This window comes from Aulonocara stuartgranti (assembly GCF_965226115.1).
Source record: "Aulonocara stuartgranti genome assembly, chromosome: 9".
Lineage (NCBI taxonomy): Eukaryota > Metazoa > Chordata > Actinopteri > Cichliformes > Cichlidae > Aulonocara > Aulonocara stuartgranti.
This window is the reverse complement of record NC_138960.1, coordinates 14,274,225-14,293,222: the sequence shown is the minus strand read 5'-3', so window position 1 is coordinate 14,293,222 and position 18,998 is coordinate 14,274,225. Positions and strand designations below refer to the sequence as shown.

General features: G+C 41.1%; 2 protein-coding genes and 1 long non-coding RNA gene across 14 annotated transcripts in view; 1 reads left to right on the top strand and 2 right to left on the bottom strand.

Annotated features, from left to right (window-relative positions):
- The window catches only part of LOC309714061 (uncharacterized protein), a 43,272-nt gene that overhangs the window by 9,664 nt on the left and 14,610 nt on the right, over positions 1-18,998 (top strand). The window lies entirely within an intron of this gene.
- On the bottom strand, positions 7,403-9,123 carry LOC309713671. Of its 2 annotated transcripts, none has more exons than XR_014278640.1 (3): positions 8,887-9,123; positions 8,336-8,429; positions 7,403-7,986 (listed from the first exon to the last, which is right to left on the bottom strand). It is a non-coding gene; the product is annotated as an uncharacterized lncRNA (long non-coding RNA). The 2 variants fall into 2 exon arrangements; XR_014278641.1 differs by having other exon boundaries at positions 7,403-7,982.
- LOC309714059 (uncharacterized protein) overlaps positions 12,688-18,998 on the bottom strand; it is a 146,719-nt gene continuing 140,408 nt past the window's right edge. For 3 of the 8 annotated variants that reach the window (XM_082546151.1, XM_082546153.1, XM_082546152.1), the window contains exons 2-4: positions 16,785-16,890; positions 14,143-14,991; positions 12,688-13,817 (exon numbers count right to left, since the gene is read on the bottom strand). In XM_082546151.1, the coding sequence (XP_082402277.1) occupies positions 13,125-13,817; positions 14,143-14,991; positions 16,785-16,802 (1,560 nt within the window). In that variant the 5' untranslated portion in view covers positions 16,803-16,890 and the 3' untranslated portion in view covers positions 12,688-13,124. Of the gene's footprint in view, positions 13,818-14,142; positions 14,992-16,784; positions 16,891-17,735; positions 17,869-18,998 lie in introns of those variants that run through there. The other 5 variants (XM_082546155.1, XM_082546154.1, XM_082546150.1 and 2 more) reach the window with 3 other exon arrangements.

Below are 18,998 nucleotides of genomic sequence, written 5' to 3'. Positions count from 1 at the left end.
GCCGGGTTTATTTGTAAGCAATTATTGTTCAACCATTGTTTAATGTTGGTTAAACAGTCAATCAGATTGGAGAGCTTATGAGCTTCAGCAGGCTTAAAAGAATAATATAGCTGAATATTGTCAGCAAAAAGATGATAAGATACTTCAGGAAACTGCTGTATTATCTGGCTTAAAGGAAAATTGTATATTAAAAACAGAATAGGTCCCAGTACAGAGCCCTGAGAAACTCCACACAACAACTCTATAGATTCCGACGTGATCTGGTTTGCAGACACACTAAAACTCCTTTCAGATATATCAAAAGAAAACCAGTGTAGAACAGAGCAGACATCCCAACCAGGTCTCTGTCTGTTTATCAGGATGGTATGGTTGACTGTATCAAAGGCTGAGGTAAGGTCTAGCAAGACTAGGACTGTGTATTCTCCGGAGTTTGCTGACATCATAATATCATTAGTAACTTTCAGTAGTGCTGTCTCAGTGGAATGCAATTTATGGCACCCACATTGAAAACGGTCATTGAAGTTATATTTCTCCAAGTATGCTGTGAGGTGGACAGCTACTCAAGGAGTTTTGACATGAATGGGAGTTTGGAGATTGAATTTTAAAGTAGTGTTGGATCCAGGTTGGGTTTTTTGAGCCTTGGTTCCACAATGGCATGTTTAAAAAAGCTGGGGAACACCCCAGTCTGAAGAGAAACAGTAAAAAGGTTCCCAACCCAAGGATCAATGGTGTCAAAAGCATTGATGAAGAGCTTAGTGGGGACAATGTCTTAGGGGCTTGTAGGTGGCTTCATTTTGTCCACCAGGGCTGCTATCTCAATATATATTTTGCAGTTGTAAAAGTTGACCAGGAGTACAAAGGGAGTGCCTGACTCGGAGAACAAGAAAGCTTTGGGGAGATTTCAGCATTGATTTCTTTAATCTTGTCAACAAAAAATCGGAGGAGTTTACTACTATCTACTTTAGAGTGTACATCTATGGAGGAGATCAAATACTTATTTTCCACCCTGATTTACGAATAAGTTCTTTACAAATCCTACCATGTGGATTCATGGATTTTTTTTTCACATTCTGTCTCTCACAGTTGAAGTGTACCTCTGGTGCAAATTACTGACCTCTGTCATCATTTTAAGTGGGGGAACTTGCACAATCGGTGGCTGACTAAATACTTTTTTGCCCCACTGTAGCTAAAGGATCCTGTCTGTCCCGCAATATACGCTGAATTCTGAAAACTCTCCTTATCAATCTTGCACCTTCCGCAATGGGTGGCTCGCGTACAAACGGACAGGACATGGCTGCGACAGACTTCCCAAATCCACCTTCGCTTTTATAGCCGTGGTCTCTCATCTTGCTTACATGAAGTAATTTACTATTACTACTCTAAAATATGAATTACATCTGGAATAATCCAATACATGAAATAGAATGATTAATGGTACATTTCCCTTTTTTTAGGAAATGACCTGTATGTATCTGTATGAAATCAATAAAAGAATCAAGTACTGCATTATCTTTAGTTACATTGATAACATTTATTTATGGAAAAACAGTGGTAAAATATCGCTGTTGCTTTCGTATAAATGAAGCGGACATACCTGAGTGGCCGCGATCTAATCCTGTTTACATAAAGTAAACCTGCTCCCGAGCAGGTTTACGCTTACGGCTCTGTTGCTATGACAGCAAGTCCCGGATGAGCTTCGGAGAACCGAACGATCCAAGATCACGCGAAATCGTCAACAATCAAATCCAGCTAACTTACTTAGCGAGGTACGAAGAACGGACCCCTGACCCTTATGAAGACTGAAAAGACAAACAAAGTAAGTACGAACAAATGACTTAATCTGTAACATAATAAAATGTAAAGAAACATGTAACTGAGTATTTAGCTTAATTTGCAGAATGTTTGATTTGCCGGCAACTAGTGATGGCCAAATGAAGCTTTCTGAAGCACTGAAGCTTGTATTGAAAAACGGTTCATTACTCGAAGCTTTTCAACACAGTCCTCTCTGGTGACATTTGGTGGCCAAAAATATGAAGAGCAGCTTGAATCCACAAAATAAAACCAACTGCTTCATTATGACTGCCCACTCACTCTACAGAGTGGAATTTTGTCTGATATTGGACCACCACTGTGTTGCTTTAAACATGTATTTTTGAGGGTGAAAAAAATGTTGTTTATTTCTTTAATACATAATTTTGACCAGTAAACTTTCCTTGTTTAAGTATGCACCGTGGTTTGGTCTTTCTTTGCTTGTGACTTCTTGATGTTGGTAAATACAATAATTGAAAAGTACCACGCTACATATAATGTACATATAATAATGTACAACACATTATGGAGTATGCTTCTGCTGTGAGGTCCAGCCTCCTTGTACTTATGCAATTAATCGCCGGACAGGCATATTTATAAATAATATTATATTAGGGACATTTTCCTATACATATTTTTGACCTGGGGGTAGAATTGATTGTGAACTGGAAAAGGAAAATGCTTATGAACTTGCAAATTAAAAACATGATTCATTTAAAGTAGCCCTTTTTCATTTTTATTTAAGAAGAGAATTTGTTCTCGTGTGCGATGGCCAAACCTGTTCCTTTTTGTGGAGATAATTTCTCCTGCATTAAGGAAAATCCCTTCACATGGAACAGAGGAGGCTGGAGTGCAGAGAAACTGGTAGAGATGCAGTTTTACAGTCTACCTGGGCCCCACCAACTATCAGCTAAAGAGAATAAATTAATTATATTGCTGCACATTTTGCAGACTAACATTTTAAGATTAATTAAAAAAAAAAAGATATATATTTTTATAACATTAAATGTAAAGAGTCAAATGGAAGTTTTTCTAAAGTTATTTTATTTTTTATTTTTTGTGTGTCCCGTTTGGATCTTTAGCCATCAGAATTGTTGTCTTAAGGCCAAGAAAGATGCCAAGCGGATTTATTTTACCAAGTGGATCATCATGGCCTTGCCATATTGGTCCATTTGATTGACCTTTATTATAATTATGAATTTATTTTATTTTCAGTTGCTACAAACGGGACAGACATGACTGGGGGATAGGACAGGGAGAAAGAATGAAAGAAAGAGAGGGAGAGAAAGAAAACCAAAGGGGAGAAGAGACGGTGAGAAGGGGGGGAAGAAAGAAAAAAAAAACAAACAAAAAAAAACAAAACACCTGGGTCACCTGTATGGAGAAAAAAAACAAGAGAAAGCAAACAACAAAGAGCAACATAGTTAAAAAAAACAAAAACGGCACCATCACAATAAACTAGCTAGCAGTAGATATCAGTAGATACTAAATAATAAACGATATTGTGCAGCATGCAAGATAGACAGCGCACAATGTGCTTTGAGGCAGCAGCCAAGAAAGCTGTAGTCCACGTCTGTGAATATCCGTGTGTACACCTGTGTGCATACCTGTGTGGATCAGCATGCTTGCATTCCAAAGGTTTCTCCATGTAACGATCTGCTAGGGAGTGTGGGGGGGCCACAGCCCCGTCCTCCAGGGTATGAAGCAGGTATGGAGGAGATCAAAACTCCAGACATCCAGAGGCCCCCAGAACACAAGAGACCAAGGAAGACCAACAGAGGGGCAGCCACGCCACTGTCCCAGTAAGAGCTGAGGAGAGTCCCAGATGAGGGCTCACTCAGCAGCCGCGGAGCAGAAGCCAGGGGGAGTTGCAGTGACGTGCCCGTGAGCTCCGCCGGCAGCCAGCCGTGCCTGAGTGACCGAGCCCCAGGCCAAGAGGCCGGGGGCACCCCGCCTCCGAAGGGGCCCAAGCGAGCCCCAGGCTCCAGGCCCCGATAAGCGGCCGCCAAGGAGTGAGCCGGTGTGTACCTGGACGCCCATCCCCGGACACAAAGAACCACCAACGCACCGACACCTGAGGGAGTCTGCCACTGGCAGGGGAAGTGGTGGTAGGGGGAGATAGGCCTCCAAACCTTGGAGGGCCTGAGATGTCCCCAGAGAGGTGGCGTCTGATACCCAACCTGACATATAGACACAGACATACAGGCACACACAGATACAAACATCCATTCCCACCCTCATGCTCTCATATACACTTACTCAACACTCAACCAACGTGGAGACAGACATAAAGAGATGCTGTACACACGATCACACTCCCCAAGCGTACTCTACGAACCGGGTCTAGGTACCCTTGCCCCTGGAGGGGGGAACTGCACCCAGACCCAGGTGGTGTTACCCTTTTTCCCCTGCGGTGGGGAGAGGCAGACCGCCCCGACTCCGCAGCAGCAGGGAGGCCCCACACTCCAGACCGCAGTTGGACGGCCAACTCCTCCTCCTAGCCCTCCCGCTCCAGCAGGCCACAGAGAACGGGGGTGAGAGAAGACTCCAAACCTCCCTCCACCCGCTCATTGTAGTGTTGATGCATGTGTGTTCTAAGGTGCAATTAAAACCCAGGAGGGCATGGAGCTACCTGCCAGAGAGCAGCAGGTAAGCGCATAGTCCCTCCTGCTAGCCCTCAATGTCTACGTGTATTTAACATTGAGAGGTGGGCAACGATGCCAGGGGTGGGGTGTACACCCTGATGTTACTTTGGATTCTGTGTATCGTGCCCACCCCCAAGATCCTATATGTATGTGTAATGAGAGTGTGAGTAATGTGAATGTCTAAGTTGTGGGATAAAATTGAGGCAGAGGCAGCAAGAAGGGGACAGAGGGGGGGGGTAGCCTCCTCTGCACCCTGGTGACACACCCCTACTCCAAGGCCCTGCATGTGTGGGTGGTTGTGGTGGAGCGGGAAGGGGGAGGCAGCTGGAGATGGGGAGGGAAGGAAGGGAGGGGCAAGTGACCCCTCCCTGGGGCCAGCTCCCCCGCTGACTCCAGTAGGCACCCCCATACTCCGCGACCCGCCAGGGAAAGGGGGCCCAGGCCCATCCAGACCGGGGCCCAGCGCAGCAGCGCCCCCCGGCCCCACAGAGCTCGGGACAGTCCACCCAACCCCACCACAGAGAAAACTGCACCCACCCCACCATCCACTCATCTTCCAGACTACATGAGACAATAGACACCCAGGCTGAGATCTTCCTCCACCTCTCCTGTATCTCCCCCTCCTGCAGAGAGTTCCTGAAGAGAGGAAAGCTCCTGCAAGGTGTGACAATCTCCCCCACCAGTTGAAGAGCCCCCCAGGTGGCTCGACGCACCGGCGGCACCCTGCGCCAGGGATGGGCCCCCATGCACCCACCCGCCCACAACCCCGGCAACACACAAACCAGGACCCAAGGCCCCGAGGCCCGGCCAGGGCCCCAGCCCAGAGACGGAGCGCCCCCAGAACCTCACGCCCATCCCGGACCCACCCAGGGGCAGACAGGCTACCAGGTCAGTAACCCACGTCCGTCAGCACAGACCCTCCCCTAGCCCCGCTGCACGCAGCCGCGAGGAAACAGTCTCTAAAGTTATTTAATGATATTTATATTATGAAAATCAGATTTTTGACATTTTAAGTTTTTCCCGTTTTCAGATAAAATAAACACGCACAAAACAAAAGCAAACAGCCAGAACACAAAGCTGGAAAACCCACCTGATCGACCAAAATCAACTCAAAATACTCCCACACAACAGAACCTCCTCTATTCCTCACTGGCTCCAAATCTCTCAGTAGAAATATCAGTGGTTCGCTATCTGTCACCATCAAAACACTCCACAAATCCCGCAAATGATTCACTTTCTTATAAACCAGGGAATCAGACACCAAAGCGGTTAGGTTCTAAATGAAGCTTCGGACGTCACTGATCACGTGACTCTGGCCAAACGAATCTAGCTTCGACACAGTGCTTCTGAAGCAGTGTGTCGATTTTTGTGACACACGCACCGGAGCGTCAGCTTCAAGCGGGCCATAACTACCGGCAACTGAACGCTTACACACACAAACCTGGGATAGTGTGTGAAGAAATGTTACTTAACAAATAGCAAATCATAGCAAATAAATAGAAACAGTATAATGTGAAAAAAAAAAGTAAACACATATGGGACAAATGGAGACCATTGCAACTCATCCACTTTGTCACACAGTAACAGTATAACTGTAACACATTTGCAATTTAGATCCAATATTTATGAGAGAAATAAGTGAATTAAAAATATCAGACCTCATGCCAGATTTAATTGATAGAGATATATGCATGTTATTATATTATGTATCCCAGATAATTGTTTTTCATCTAGCCATGGGACACCCACCCCTTCCTCCCAAGTTAACTGCAGCCAAAGCGAGGTATTTAGACACTCACAACCAGTGGGGTAAAAAGAGCAACCAAGAAACTGGCAGCCTGCACGGCCACCGATGTGCTGGAAGAGCTAGAAGCTCTACCCATGGAGAAACTCTTGGAGAACCTTGCTAGCCTTGTTTTCAGATCCCTTTAAAGTTTATAAAGGGTCTAATCATTTTCATTAAAATGTTTTATTACATAAATGTTACTGTTTTATTTCATTTTGATTTATGCTCCCACTACACTGCACATCTACAAACAACAATGCCATGGACTGTCAGTTGCTTTTACATGCTGTAAACATGAGTAGGTTTGATCAGAGTTTCAATTATAACAGAAAAGGAAAAAAGAAGACCAACTTCTTCCCAACTGACAAGAAAAATACTCGTCATATTTTCATAATAAAGGATCAGGCTCCCCATTTATGACAGCTTGGACCATTAATGTATGTTACATTGATGCTTGTTTTAGTATGCTACTGTACAGTTATGGTCAACATCTCTATTTAAATATAATTAATATACAAAACACAATGAAAGTTAGACATGAATTATTCATTATTTTTTTACTATTGATAAAATTCATGTATACTAATAAAAGTTATGAGTAACAACATTATTAATAATGATTAATAATAATAATTCTAATGCCAACATGATGATTGTTCATAGCTCCTGCTTTGAAATACTGAACTTTAAAATTGACCTCATGAAAGATCACAATTCACAGTGGCCCACTGTCAGAATAATTCTGAATATAAAATCACTGTGTTAATCTGAAGCTTTGCTGCTGCAAGCCACTGTGGGAAAGCTGTGTTATTATAATGAAAACATCTGTGACACATTCACAGAGGACGAGGTCACAAAGGGACGACACGCAGAGGCTGTATTAAAGTCAAAAATCCAAATCTTTAGTCCTAAACAGGCAGTGGTTACAAACAGGAAGACGAGCAGTCCATTAAACAGTCTACAGGGTCAAACATACAGAGAATTCAAACAGCTATAAAAAAAATGACACTGAAAAACTTGACAAAGTGATGTGTGAGGCACCAAAGGGAAGCAGCAGAGTATATTCAATGAATTATCTTCAAATACAAAAGACAGAAACTCCTAAAGGCAGCATGCAAACTGAGCAGGATGTACAAAGGTCAGAGATTACAAAATAAATCAGAAAATGACTTCAAACTTACTGAGAGCAAGGCCTCTGTTACAAATCTGTCTAATAGAAAAACATGCTGTACAGATACAATAAGGTAAGTGTTCATGGTCATTTAAAAACTGGCTCTACCTGAACCACTTAAATATTTTATGAAGTCACTGAGTCGACAATTTCTAAAGTTTGTTTTCTTAATTGCAGTTAGAGTGTGGCTGGTAAGGATGAAAACACATACAGAGCGTAAACTGTCTTTGTTAGTAACAAACGTCAGGAAAGAAAAGACAAAACACACAAACACTCATGATATTCATGAATAATTAGAAAGCATCTAAACATTCTGGTCGTGGATTTTTACAGTCTTATTTGCACTCGGTCATCTTCATAATCATCCTGTTCAATACATGACAGGGGAGGTCCTGAGGTGGGCGGGGCTCTCTGGTGATGTCAGCATGAAAGGCAGAACCAGCGTCAGCCACATGTTGGTGAAGCATCACAGTACACTGGTGTGGTTTCCTTTCCAGATGTTGGACATTTGATACTTCAATGTTGAGGCGAACAAGAAGACACAGTGTTGGGTGAGGTTACTGCAGGGTTTCTAACTGACCAAAAGCAGAAGCACACAGACCAACAGGGATCAGATGCTGAGTGTTAGAGGAACAAGCTCATCTGTGCTGATCACTGAATGCTGCTGTGTTCTTTTGTTGAAGTTGGCTGGTGGGACAGTCTAATAGTGATATCCTGCCCATCTGAGGAACAGTTTTAAAAAACACATGCAATACTTTGTTTGTATTACAGTCAAAGTTTATGTTAATTTTTGTCCTTTAAAAGTGTTGCTGTACTATAAAGTACTATAATTTGGGCTAAAATGGCTCAGATAGTCTCTCTCTCTCTCTCAGAGTATCTCCTTTGAATGTGGAGACTTTTATCCACTGATCCACATCACTTTACCTAGATGTTTTCTTTGAAGCTGGATGAAGACTCCTCTCCCTCAATCCTGTTGCAGCTTTGTGGTCCAGTTGGCCTCTGAGGTCACAGTCAACATCTGTAGCAGAAGAGGGGAAATAAAAATCCAGGTTACCAAAACTGGGACCTTTTCCAAAATAGAGCGTAACTGGAATTTTTCAGCCTTACAGGCAGATAGTCGTCTAAAGCTGCAGCGTTTTCTTTTTAGCTTTTTCCAATCTCTGCTCTCTGCTTTCTCTGTGAACATGTCTGCTTTCTTGGCATGGGTCTGTCTGCTGTTGGTGAAGAGACTAAATCCACATACTCGCTACTAAGATCTCCTCAAGTAGTCTTAACCAGATAACAGTTTAAGAGTAAATGTCATCCTGAGAGTTTCACCTTGGGCAGATGCTGTCTTGCTAACATGCAATCATGAGCATTAATCTATGAGGTGAAAAAGAGATTTTAAAAACTCCAGCCACAAGTTTTATTTCATCTGTGTTTTGGTCAGAGTCCCGTCAGACCTCCAGAATGGTGTCAGAGTGTTTTCTATCCACCTTCCACGTGATGAGCACAGGCCTCAGGTCCAGACCTCCACGGGCACTATAGCCTCTTTGGAGCTAATAGGTGAAAGCAGGTTTTGTTGGGACATGAACTGAAGAGGAAACTGACGAGGAAGGCAAGGATCTTCTTCAGCTCCTCCGAGCCCGAGCCGGGACCTCTTTGCGTAGGCCAGCATTGGTCAGGTAGCCCTCCAACGTCGCTGGATGGCCGACAGTGGAAAACCTAGAGGAGTAGGAGAGAAAAAGCAGCTTGGAGCATGTCTTTATACTGTTTAGTTTTTAGAGCCACAGACTTTCTTTTAATCTCATTGTTCAGGATCTATGATTGATTATGTATTTATTGTATTCCTCCATGACTGTGTGACAGAAAGTGGAAAAAAATCAGCTTTACCTTTGTTGATATGCTTGTAATTTTAATATTGATTAAATTGCCCATGAAATAATAGAAAGCTCATATATGAAAATGTTTTTTTAAAAAGAAAGTTCATCTGAATACAAAGGAGTACACTCACCTTCTGGTGATGGAGTTGTAGCGAGTGCTGGTGAACATCCAGGCCTCCTCGTAGAACTGATCACTGATTGGATCCAAAACATCGATGGAGGATCTGTGTAAGCGCTGAGGATCGTGCTGATGGACAGAACAGAAGGAGAGTGAGACAAGTGAAGATATACTAAACAATACTGTGAAATGAACTGACCCACACAGAGTTTGATTCAGAGGTGATTGACACATTATTTGACCACAAGCAATCTTTTCTGGTTTGACGCCGTCTTTGTAGCCAGAAACCAGCTCTCTCCTCGGCTTCCTCCACTACACGCTTCCCCCACGCCAGTCTCCTCAGTCACTATAAAGGGGAGAGTCATGAGTTCCATCACCCTCACCTGTGCCGTCCAACGTCCCGCCACCAGCCTCCACTGCAGCAGGCCAGAGACCACACCCCTGCCACAATAAGTAAAAGTATATCCTTGCTGTACCCTTAATGCTAAATATGCTAAATTAACCGCTCCCCTTGCCCCTTTGGGATTATTCTTATGTCACTGGGATGTTGACCTTCACATTAGAGAGGTGGGCAGACATAATTAGTGTATGAATTTTAAAGTAACAGGTAATAAAGAGAGTGTAGCAAATGTAGTCAGGTTTATTACTCTATATCACACATGAGTGCCCGAGGGAGGCGGGGCTGACTGGGGAGAAACAGGGAACATAGAGACAGGGGTGACTCGACATGAAATGATGAAACGTGGGACACGGGAACAGAAACTAAACACAGGCTAAGAAGAACACTGAGGCAGGGAGAACTAAGATTACTGAGAGCCTGATAAATAAGAATAACAAAAACCAAGAAAAACCATAGTCAAAGAATATTAAACGAAAAACACAAAGCATTGGGCCAGGACCCACTACTGTGACATTTATATGTGATAAAAACATTAAACACTGGACAATCTGCTCAAATGTTGAAATCTTTCTACGTATACTTTAGGTTCAGCTCTCCATCCTGGCATTTGGTTAAGCATGATTCAAAAATTTTATTTTTAAATCGTTTTATTTTGTTTAACTGGTTTTAATTATTAGTTACTTTTTGTGAAAATTTGTTGTGACATTTAAAAATACATCATTTATTTTCAAAAAGGAAATTTAAAAAAGTATTTTTCAAACTTATTTGATTTAGAGGATCATATTTGACCAACGTAAATTTTTTAATTTCATATACAATGACTGAAACAGTGAACTAAATATCTGAAATCTTTCCTTGCTTAAAAGTTATAATCCTACTTAAGTTATAGTGCAAACGCTTAAGCAACAAATATACTTAATGCTCATTAATTAATATTTCACTTTAATGTTGCAACTACGCACTCACTTCTGTCTTTAAACAAAATATTTTCCAGTTACAGAAATCATGAAATCCAAACTAAAGTGTTACTGTTGCTATATGCATTTTATATAAATAATCAATGATGGTGCTGACATGAAGGAAGAGAAAGTTACACGTTGCATCCTTTGAGTTTGTCTCCGTGCCTTTGGGCGATTTTCAGAAGGACAGATGTTTCTGTCCTATTCTTAAATCAATTTTTTCAAACACAAACACTATTTTAAAGCTTTTAAAGAGTAAAATATTAATGATAATTATAATAACAATAATAAAAACAAAAGCTCTCAGATCCATCAAACCAAGCAGCAGAAAGAACAATAACAGAAGAGAAAACTTTAACCTTGTAGACTTCATTATGTTCCAGCTGCTCTACAGACGCTGTGACCTCGAACTTAAGCAGGTCGTAAAGTATGTGCAGCTCAATAACTTCATAATTACACCCTGTGGTATTTAGGCAGCAGAACAACTAAGAATAACAACTACAAATAATGTTTTTAGGTTTCTGTTGTACTGCAAGGTTCAGTACAGGAGAAACAAACCAAGAGCAAATATTATGTCTCATTTACACCCGAGCACGAAGAGCCATCAAAATTTATCAAATTGAATCATCTTTGTTTAGATGCAAGAAGAATCATATGGAAATGAAAAAGTATAAATATAAATCCAGAGCAAAGATATCCTCTAAATCAGCGTAGCACATGTGCAGCTGCTGGGATTCACTTAAGCATTCGGCTCGTCGCTGCTGCAGATTTTTCTCTCGCTGTTCTGGCTCACAGCGCTGCAAGCACAAAAATAAATATCCCCAAAGGTGTGAAAGGGAGCTAATTAGTAAGAATATTGTTACTCTCCCCAGGAGTAGTCCAGCAGTAGAAATCAGTCCAATAACAAGGTGTGTAACATCTAGCAGGGTGACAGAAAAACCCAGGGTAACTTCCAAGGACCTCAACGTCTCTCTCACATTGCGTTTTTTAAACATGTTTCCATTTGTCACTTCAGTCTTTACTCTGAAATACAGGAAGAGAAATCATGGCTGAAACAACTTCTCATGAAACCAGGGGTGTGGTCCAACAGTCAGTTTGGTGAGGAAGGTTCCTAACTGAGAGAAGTGACCCAGAAGTATCTGTGTAGCAGCCACAATGAATCAAGATCATGAGCTTTATTAACTGATCAAAGTCTCTTCTTTCATCTTCTGTATTATTCAGTTTGCATTGGTAATGCCCATTATTGTAATGCTTTGTTAAGATGAGCAAAACTTTCTTTTACTTTGGGTTAGCTGGGATAAGTGATGGATGGAGGGAATTTTACTTCAGCCACAGAAATCCTAAACAGGAAGGAGGAGCAGAGTTACAGTGGATCACTATCCAGCAGGGAAACAAGATTTCAATTTCTTGGCCATGAGTGAGATTTACTAAGTGGGCAAATTATGGTGACGATACCGTTCCAGAGTGATCTATTAATAGTGCACCAATTTACATTCAGAGATGCATGCAGCCAGTTCATTTCAGCATTAACCGGCTTTCTACCAACAGCAGCACAAAAACAGCAGATTTGATCATGGAGACACTGAATCTGCTAAACTAATTAAAACATTGTAAGTTCAGGTCTTCAGTTTACGTTTCTTTGTGAAAACAGCACAGCAAAGGAGACTCTGTGACGTTTTGATATAAGGGATAAATCTTCTGACCGAACCTGCTGGGACTGTGTGAGGTCCTGAGGCTAAGAGTAAGGATTTATCCACAGGAGAGCTGCGTTCTTACAAACCATCCCACTGTGTAAACCTGACATCTGTGGAACAGCTGAGCTGTATGATGTGTACAAGGACACAAAACATTATTTACCATCAGATCCCGAGCCCTCCATGTGTTAATCAAGACACTGCTGCTGTGCTACATCCATAAATAATGAATAAATTAGGAGCTGAAGCTAAAAGGACAGTTTATTTGTACCATCTTCATGTCAACACATTCAAGAACATCACAGATGAAAGAAACATTAAAAACTTCCACACTACACAAAGCAAGAAAAATAGTTTTTCTTGCTTTATGTAGAAAAACAGAAACATCAAACACCTCCAAGACTCTTTGAAAGAACTAAAAACCTTTATTCTCATGGTCCAATCATGAGTGAACTCCCCGATGAAGCCTTGTGTGCTAAAACATGTCAGAGTTTAAAGGTTAAACATGAGTTTCCAAAACGTTTTGCTGGAGAACAATGAACTATTTGACTGAGTTTCAATTATTTACAGACGAGCAAAACCAGGACAGAGAAAAAAGGACAAAACTGACTCAGTAAAACGACAGAAAATAAGATCCCATGTAAATCTGTATTATGTAGAAGTTCAGCCCAGCAACCAGTTCAGTTCAACACAAGTTTAAATGATTCTATCTGAACTCTGTGGAGCCTGATCTCAAGCTTTTTGAGTCTGACACTGAAACCAGAGGATCTTTCTGTCTCTTCAGATTCACTGTGATCCAGTGATGGGACTGATTTCAGCCCTGAGTGATCACGCTGATGTTTGCACAGAGCAGATAATTTAGTGAATGTTTTGGCACATTGGTAACAGTGAAACAGTTTATTAGTAACGTGGGATCGTTTGTGTTCGGAGTATGAACTGAGATTCCTGAAGCTCTTGTCACACTGGTCACAGCTGTAGTTTCCTTCCATGTGTGCACATTCATGATTGTTACGACTACATGAATCTGAGAAGCTTCTGTCACAGTGTCTGCACTTGTATGGTTTCTCTCCTGTGTGGACTCGTTTGTGTCTTTTAAGCTCCCTTGCAGTGGTGAAGGATGACCCACACTGATCACAGAGGTGCTTTTTAACCCCACTGTGAATCAGTTCATGCCGTTTTAATGCACCTGATGTGGTGAAGCTTCTCCCACATTCTTTGCAGTATTTCAGTTTGTCTCCAGTGTGTCTACGTTGATGTGTTTTTAGGGTGGCTTGCTGACTGAAAGTTTTTCCACAGACGTCACAACGAAAGTCTTTCCCACCACCACGGTGATGACAGGGTTGAGAACTGGATCCATCTGTGTGGCTCTGCTTCTAAACAAAGACACAAAGACAGTGTAAGTCAGTCCTTCAACATTTTTATCCTGAACGTCGCCTGAAATAAAGAGCATCTCTGCAGACGTCCAATTACATTTGACTGTTTCAGTTAACACACTCAGTTTACTGGGCTGCAATAACTACAATACTACCACCATAATACTACAGTAATACTAAAATCACAACTGACATGAAAATCTGAATAATCACTCAGAGCTGCTTTTCCATGCAGTAGAATTGCTAACATGCTAACACAGTTTAATGAGCAGAGTTGTTCCAAACAGTCAGGCTAAAATGACAAGATAACAATATAAATACATACCTCACAGTAACTGCACTTGTAGAGTCTCTTTCTGGTGTGGATCTGTTGGTGTTCTCTCAGGTAATGTGGAGCTTTAAAAGTCTTCTCACACAGGTCACATTTATAAGGTCGTCCCTCAGTGTGGATAAACATGTGTCGTTTTAACTGTGTGTCTGTAGCAAAGTATTTGCCACACTGTTCACAGCAGTACACATCATGTCTGGTGTGAATGCGTAGGTGTCTATTTCGGTGCCCTCTCCGGCTGAAAGTTATTCCACAGATGTCACAGCTGTACGCCTTAATTCCAGAGTGGGTAACTAGATGACTCTGTAAGCTGCTACTGCGAGTAAAAGCTCTGCCACACTGATCACAGCTGTACGCTTTAACTCCACTGTGGATGAGATGGTGTGTTTTTAGGGAATCCTTCAAGGAAAAAGACTTTCCACACAAGTCACAGCTGAACGGTCTCTCTGCAGTGTGAATGACCTGATGCTGTTTTAGTTTATCCTTCCTAGCAAACTCCTTCCCACACTCGTCACAGCTGTATGCCTTAATTCCAGAGTGGGTCACTAGATGATTCTGTAAGTTCCAAATGTGAGTAAAAGCTCTGCCACACTGATCACAGCTGTACGCTTTAACTCCACTGTGGATGAGTTGGTGTCTTTTTAGGTAACCCTTCCAGGAAAAAGACTTTCCACACAAGTCACAGCTGAACGGTCTCTCTCCACTGTGGATGACCTGATGCTGTTTTAGATGACCCTTTAAAGTAAAACCCTTCCCACACTCGTCACAGGTGTGTTTTTTCTCTCCCTTTCTTCTGTGAGGTTTGTCGGCCTCCTGAGAGCGCTGACTTCTCGCTCCATGTTGGTCCTGCAGTGACAGAGATACAAACAGAGGCAGTGAGTGAAATGCAGTCGTGGAACAAACTCAACCTTCAAACTCCCTCCATTAACACTAGTTTTAAACCTGAAGGTGGAGTGTGGCACCAAACACCTTAAAGGTCTCTTATCCCCACCTGCTGGTAGTTCTAACACATTACATCCAACCTGCTGTTAAAAATAATTCATGACTGTTCAAACACTAAAATCATGCCCATTCCTCCTGATTGCACGCGCACATGCACACACACTTTTATATTACTTTATAATTTATATTATTTTGTTGTTTCTATTACATATTTCTATATTTTGTATAGATTTATACATAATTATTCAGCGATAATAAATCTTATGTTTGTTTATTCAAAAAGAACCCCATTAGCTTCCATGTTGCTCATCTTCCGTCAAATACAATCACATAAAATATTATACAATAAAGTGGATTCAAAATATCAACATGATTTGGCTCTTACATCCACAATGAGGTTTCACAATTGTTAAAATATAAGCAATCAATAATAATAATAATAATAATAATAATAACAACAACATTGAGACACATTGCACAAATTCCAAAAACAAATAATCTCTTACAATATTTACAACAACTAAAAGTTCTGTAAATCGGCTTTTAAATGTTCATTGAAGTTTTGAATAGTTTGAATAATTCTCTAATTTTATAAGGCAATTTATTCCACTTAAAAGTTGCTCTAAATATAACAGTTTTACAAAAAGTTACTTTTAACTCGAGCATTTACTAAATTGCAGTTTGTTGAAAACTGTGTAATATCATTATGTATTTCATCTGGATACTGCAGCTGAGCAGAAATAAATGTGGTGTCTTTAAGAGAATTGCTTTCTTTATAAATACAAGTAAGCCATAGAATATTTTAGTCTGTACAGGAAGCCAAGAAAGTTGATTATGCATTTTATCAATATTATTATAGCATGAACATCTTAATACTAATCTGGACGCCTTATTCTGGACTAACTGAAGTCTGTTAAGATCTGTCTTATTAGCTGCTGACCAAATGATTGAACAATACTCCAGATGAGACATTACTAGTGCATTAATGACATCATGTATAATTGAAGAAGTGATACAGAAAGAGCATTTCATAGCCATAGCTATGCCTTGTCCCATTTTCTTAATAACAGAGTCGATGTGCTGAGACCATGAAAGGTGGTGATTTATGGTAACTTCTTATGAGCACCTGCAATCGTTCTGGTGCTGTGACATAAAAACAAACGCTGACCCGAGACTCTGGCACACAGTTTTGCCTCTTTTGCTCATTTTAATGTGTGATTAGTGCACAATCAGGGTGCCTTTCATGTAGGGCTGGGCTATATCATACCGTTCACAGTAATACCGGTATAATGTTGGGCAACGATAAGAAAATGAAATATCACGATAGAATATGGGTAAAACGCGCATGCGCAGTGCTTTTGTTTTCATACGCACATGGAGGAAAAAACATGGCGGTGACGGAGAATGAGAAGGGTGAAAGCGGATCGTTGAATGAAACAGATGAACCAGAATTGGTTTGTAAAAATGCTTCAACTTCAGTGGTGTGGAACTGGTTTAGCTTTCGTACGTCAGATACACAACAAACTCTATTTGTGGTAGGACATGCTAGCAGGCCGTCGTTATTACCGTGTTTTTTGTGGAGTTGTAAAGTATTTTGTCTCGCGTCAATTATATCATCAGCTACATCGTTATCGCAAATTTTCAAATGTATATCGTGATAAATATTTTTGGTCATATCGCCCTGCTCTGTCTGTCACCTTCTGTGTTGAGCTCATTGTTTTCTCTGTAGTGGCTGAGCTGAGTCCAAGTAGCTGAAAATGTTCCTCTGCTGCTCCGTCAGACTCTTCTCCTCCTGCTGATCAGCTGGGACACAAAACAGATCTTTGTTAGGCTCCACACTGCACTGAAGAGTCAAAGGGTCTCATATGTTCATCTCACAAGTAAAAGAACACATTTTTGCTTCCCGAGGTGGGAAACTTGTAGGAAACAAACACAAAAGGCTTGAGCACTGATACCTGGCATTGCTGGCATTGAAAGATGCAATGCCAGCAATGAGGATTGTCAAGACTAAAACAATCATTAAGCAAAGACAACTAATCCCCACCACGATTTTTTGATACGGAACCGCTACTGTGTGTGTCACAAGTTAATCTGGCTGTAGGCTATGGTACTTGGCCAGAGGTTGCGCTGGTTGACTCGACTCCATTTGAGTGCACACAAAGTAAATTGCACACTTTAGCTGTGCAGCGAAATTGAAAATCGCCCGTATCAAAAACCGCTACTGCCTATACTACTGTGCTGTGATGTCGCTCGTAAGGGTGAAACTCATTGTGAAACGTTTGAGAACCACTGCTACAGAACAATGGAGATTTCCGTTATATGGTAACACCCTCAACTCACGTGACGCCCAGAATTGTACAATACTGATGCTCGAGAGCGCGCGTGTGATGCCAGTATGTGTAGAGTGTTGAGCGCGTGATCAGTGGTGAGAAAAACAACTCACGAAACTTGACCTTTCTTTACTCGTGGCTCACTTGCACTTCTAATCTATTCTTTTGCACACTTACACACACAGCCAGCTGCTGTTTCCTGTTTTGCTACACTCTGGAGAGCCTCGCCTTTAACGGTCTCCTCTCACAGAGAGCAACAGAAAACTTAAAAAAACTCGAGATTGACTGAACTCAGTTCAAAGTTACCTTGACACTTACCTTTAGATGTGAGAGGTAGCGATGGTCCGCTTGAAGCTGACGCTCCGGTGCGTGTGTGAAAAAGATCAACATACTGCTTCAGAAGCACCGTGTCGAGGCTTGATTCGTTTGGCCAGAGTCACGTGATTAGTGACGTCTGAAGCTTCATTTAGAACGTACTTTTTAAAAATTGAACTTTATTGAAACACAATAAGTATACAACATACAAACACATGAAGTTTAAGAAAGAACAGAACATGAACATACAAAATCAGGGGTAAAAAATTATCTCATCAGTATGCGCAAAAATCAACATATATATATTGTTCTGAGAGCCTTTTTGTTGGTTGAGTCTGATATTGATTGTATGTACTATTCCATATCCTTCTAAAAAGGCAGAAATATGGTGATTTATTAATAAACTTACATTTATGGATAAAAAATTAGCCAAAAGTATTAACAAATTTATTATAAAAAAACATTTATCATTCTTCCTGGTGAACTTAAAGAAACAGAATAAAACATTTTCCCATCATTAAGAAAACTCCCTTAAAATATGGACAATAACAAAACTGCTAAATTCTTCCAGAATCTCTGTGTAGAGGAACAGTACCAAAAAAGATGTGCTACAGTTTCTAGATGATCCCCACAGAAAGTTCAATTAGTATTTATGTGTCTTTTAAATGTTACCATATAGTGACTGGCTGGGTAACATTTATGAAGAATTTTACATGAGATCTCCTTCACCTTGTTTGCAATTAGATATTTATGGGATCATCCAGACTGTCTTCCAGGTGATATCTGGAACATGTCGGTTCCAGTAAGATATTATATATATGGGAGAGACATGATATCTTCTTGGAATAAACTACGTATTGTCTTATTGCTGTTACCAAGTTCCTGTGAAAAGCAGATTTTTCCCACTGCTGACTCAGCTGGATCAGGGAGAGTGACTGAGGTAGATATTGACCTGTCAGTGTTTTTATATAACATTAAAGTACCTGAGGGTATGGCACCAAGCACCATTGAGAATTCCCAAACACTTACGGGAAAATTATAAAATGTAAGGAATTCATTGTAAGTAAGTCGTACTCCCTCTTTATTAACCAGCTGAGCCACCAATATCATCCCATTTTGGACCTAAGTTTCCAGGAAAAGTGATTTATTTTTAAATAAAATATCTCCGTTGTTCCAGATGAGGTGGACGTCACAACAATGTGATTGGTCACTGGCAATGTTGAACCTGGAACAACATTTATTATGATGATGTGGGAACAACACCGA